Raw genomic sequence first — 4,075 nt, forward strand, 5'->3', positions numbered from 1 at the left:
CACCTCAGCAACACTCAAGGTACTAAACGATATCATAACCGCCATCGATAAAAGACAGTACTGTGCAGCCGTCTTCATTGACCTTGCCAAGGCTTTCGACTCTGTCAATCACCATATTCTTATCGGCAGACTCAGTAGCCTCGGTTTTCGGATGACTGCCTGCCTGGTTCACCAATTACTTTGCAGACAGAGTTCAGTGTGTCAAATCGGAGGGCATGCTGTCCGGTCCTCTGGCAGTCTCTATGGGTGTGCCACAGGGTTCAATTCTCGGGCCGACTCTTTTCTCTGTATATATCAATGATGTTGCTCTTGCTGCGGGCGATTCCCTGATCCACCTCTACGCAGACGACACCATTCTATACTTTCGGCCCGTCATTGGATACTGTGCTATCTAACCTCCAAACAAGCTTCAATGCCATACAACACTCCTTCCGTGGCCTCCAACTGCTCTTAAATGCTAGTAAAACCAAATGCATGCTTTTCAACCGATCGCTGCCTGCACCCGCATGCCCGACTAGCATCACCATCCTTGATGGTTCCGACCTTGAATATGTGGACATCTATAAGTACCTAGGTGTCTGGCTAGACTGCAAACTCTCCTTCCAGACTCATATCAAACATCTCCAATCGAAAATCAAATCAAGAGTCGGCTTTCTATTCCGCAACAAAGCCTCCTTCACTCACGCCGCCAAGCTTACCCTAGTAAAACTGACTATCCTTCCGATCCTCGACTTCGGCGATGTCATCTACAAAATGGCTTCCAACACTCTACTCAGCAAACTGGATGCAGTCTATCACAGTGCCATCCGTTTTGTCACTAAAGCACCTTATACCACCCACCACTGCGACCTGTATGCTCTGGTCGGCTGGCCCTCGTTACATATTCGTCGCCAGACCCACTGGCTCCAGGTCATCTACAAGTCCATGCTAGGTAAAGCTCCGCCTTATCTCAGTTCACTGGTCACGATGGCAACACCCATCCGTAGCACGCGCTCCAGCAGGTGTATCTCACTGATCATCCCTAAAGCCAACACCTCATTTGGCCGCCTTTCGTTCCAGTACTCTGCTGCCTGTGACTGGAACGAATTGCAAAAATCGCTGAAGTTGGAGACTTTTATCTCCCTCACCAACTTCAAACATCAGCTATCTGAGCAGCTAACCGATCGCTGCTGCTGTACATAGTCTATTGGTAAATAGCCCACCCATTTTCACCTACCTCATCCCCATACTGTTTTTATTTATTTACTTGCTCTTTTGCACACCAATATCTCTACCTGTACATGACCATCTGATCATTTATCACTCCAGTGTTAATCTGCAAAATTGTAATTATTCGCCTACCTCCTCATGCCTTTTGCACACATTGTATATAGACTCCCCCTTTGTTTTCTACTGTGTTATTGACTTGTTAATTGTTTATTCCATGTGTAACTCTGTGTTGTCTGCTCACACTGCTATGCTTTATCTTGGCCAGGTCGCAGTTGCAAATGAGAACTTGTTCTCAACTGGCCTACCTGGTTAAATAAAGGTGAAATAAATAAATAAATAAAAATGTCCGTTCCTCTGAAACGCCCAGGACTACACATCTATTGTTCTCCCCAGTAGGCTCACGTTGTCAGACGTAAAATTCCCACATCTCCGAACCTAGAACCTTTGGGGCAGGCCACCAGCTCTAGCACACCTGGGGTGTATTCATTATGCCGATTCTGTTGCAAAACGTTTCTTAAACGGACGCAAACGGGGTGAGACCTACCTGAATTTGTCCAATGCCAATAAATGTGCTTTTTAGTTGCAAAATGTTCCGTTTTGGACTAATAATTACACCTCTGATTCTACGAACCAAGGGCTTGGTGATTAGCTGCGTAGCTCTAAAACGGTGGTGGTGGTGTGTGTGTTGAGTCTGACTAGTTCTTCACCATCTCTGTGTGTGTCAGGTTTACTCCGCAGAGATCAGCTTGGCGTTGAACTACCTCCACGAGAGAGGCATCATCTACAGAGACCTCAAACTGGACAACGTGCTGCTGGAGTCGGAGGGACACATCAAACTCACTGACTACGGCATGTGCAAGGTGAGTGTCGAAAGTGTGTCCGTTGCTGTGTTTCTGTCTGACTGTGTGTCTATCTTTTTGTGTGTGTGTGTGTGCGGTAGTAGTTGTCCCTGTACATCTTAAGCTTGTGTGTGTGTGTAGTTGTCCCTGTACATCTTAAGCTTGTGTGTGTGTAGTTGTCCTTGTACATCTTAAGCGTGTGTGTGTGCGCGTGTGCGTGTGTGTGTGTGTGTGTGCGTGCGGTAGTAGTTGTCCCTGTACATCTTAAGCTTGTGTGTGCGGTAGTAGTTGTCCCTGTACATCTTAAGCTTGTGTGTGCGGTAGTACTTGTCCCTGTACATCTTAAGCTTGTGTGTGTGTGTGTGTGTGTGCGGTTGTAGTTGTCCTTGTACATCTTAAGCTTGCTTGTGTGTGTTGCATTTGAGTCATTTAGCAGAAGCTCTTATCCAGAGCGACCCTCAGCAGAGAGTATATACATTTTCATTCCTCTTATGTACTGGTCCACCGTGGGAATGGGACCCACAACCCTGGCGTTGCAAGTGGCATGCTCCAACTGAGCCCAACGGTACCCTGAACGTTGTGAGATGTGTGTGTGCTTCCTGATGCTGTGTAGGAGGGCTTGAGGCCAGGGGACACCACCAGTACGTTCTGTGGGACCCCCAACTACATCGCCCCTGAGATACTGAGAGGAGAGGACTATGGTTTCAGCGTGGACTGGTGGGCTCTGGGGGTGCTTATGTTTGAAATGATGGCTGGACGGTCGCCCTTCGACATTGTAGGAAGCACCGACAACCCAGACCAGAACACAGAAGACTACCTATTCCAAGGTAATGCTGTTAGGACAGGGTCAAAGTTCACGTTATGGAAAGTACTCGTGTTGTTACTCTGCATTGGCCGAGCCTCAAGAGAAAGTACGTGGTACTCTCATCAGTCAGTAAAAAAGGATCTCTGTGCAACTAGACTTGGGCGGTAAACGGTATATACCGGGTTATTTGGAAATAGCCATGGGATGGTTTTTCAGTACCGCTGAAACAATTTCTTTAAAGTTTTTCAATACTTTTTAATATTTGTAGCTACTTTTACAGTAAATACCTGCAGTCAGCTAGTGCAACATGTTAGGAGATAAAGCATATTGCGTTCTGTATTTTACCAGTCACATTATTTTACCTTATGAAGCTGACCGTAGTTCCCCCAGAACAGTTGAGCCAGTCACATTATTTTACCTTATGAAGCTGACCGTCGTTCCCCAGAACAGTTGAGCCAGTCACATTATTTTACCTTATGAAGCTGACCGTCGTTCCCCCAGAACAGTTGAGCCAGTCACATTATTTTACATCATGAAGCTGACCGTAGTTCCCCCAGAACAGTTGAGCCAGTCACATTATTTTACATTATGAAGCTGACCGTAGTTCCCCCAGAACAGTTGAGCCAGTCACATTATTTTACATTATGAAGCTGACCGTAGTTCCCCAGAACAGTTGAGCCAGTCACATTATTTTACCTTATGAAGCTGACCGTCGTTCCCCCAGAACAGTTGAGCCAGTCACATTATTTTACCTTATGAAGCTGACCGTCGTTCCCCCAGAACAGTTGAGCCAGTCACATTATTTTACATCATGAAGCTGACCGTAGTTCCCCCAGAACAGTTGAGCCAGTCACATTATTTTACATTATGAAGCTGACCGTAGTTCCCCCAGAACAGTTGAGCCAGTCACATTATTTTACCTTATGAAGCTGACCGTAGTTCCCCAGAACAGTTGAGCCAGTCACATTATTTTACATTATGACGCTGACCGTCGTTCCCCAGAACAGTTGAGCCAGTCACATTATTTTACCTTATGAAGCTGACCGTAGTTCCCCAGAACAGTTGAGCCAGTCACATTATTTTACCTTATGAAGCTGACCGTCGTTCCCCCAGAACAGTTGAGCCAGTCACATTATTTTACCTTATGAAGCTGACCGTAGTTCCCCCAGAACAGTTGAGCCAGTCACATTATTTTACCTTATGAAGCTGACCGTCGTTCCCC

General features: G+C 46.3%; 1 protein-coding gene across 1 annotated transcript; it reads left to right on the forward strand.

The window, feature by feature from the left end:
- Window positions 1-1,934: 1,934 nt before the first annotated feature.
- On the forward strand, window positions 1,935-2,875 carry LOC121842099 (protein kinase C iota type-like; the record flags this gene model as incomplete). Its single annotated transcript, XM_042312217.1, is given in 2 exon segments — window positions 1,935-2,069; window positions 2,662-2,875. Coding segments are annotated over 2 exon segments (349 nt in total), but the record flags the coding sequence as incomplete, so codon positions are not given.
- Window positions 2,876-4,075: the final 1,200 nt, after the last annotated feature.

This window comes from Oncorhynchus tshawytscha, unplaced genomic scaffold (assembly GCF_018296145.1).
Source record: "Oncorhynchus tshawytscha isolate Ot180627B unplaced genomic scaffold, Otsh_v2.0 Un_contig_17677_pilon_pilon, whole genome shotgun sequence".
NCBI lineage: Eukaryota > Metazoa > Chordata > Actinopteri > Salmoniformes > Salmonidae > Oncorhynchus > Oncorhynchus tshawytscha.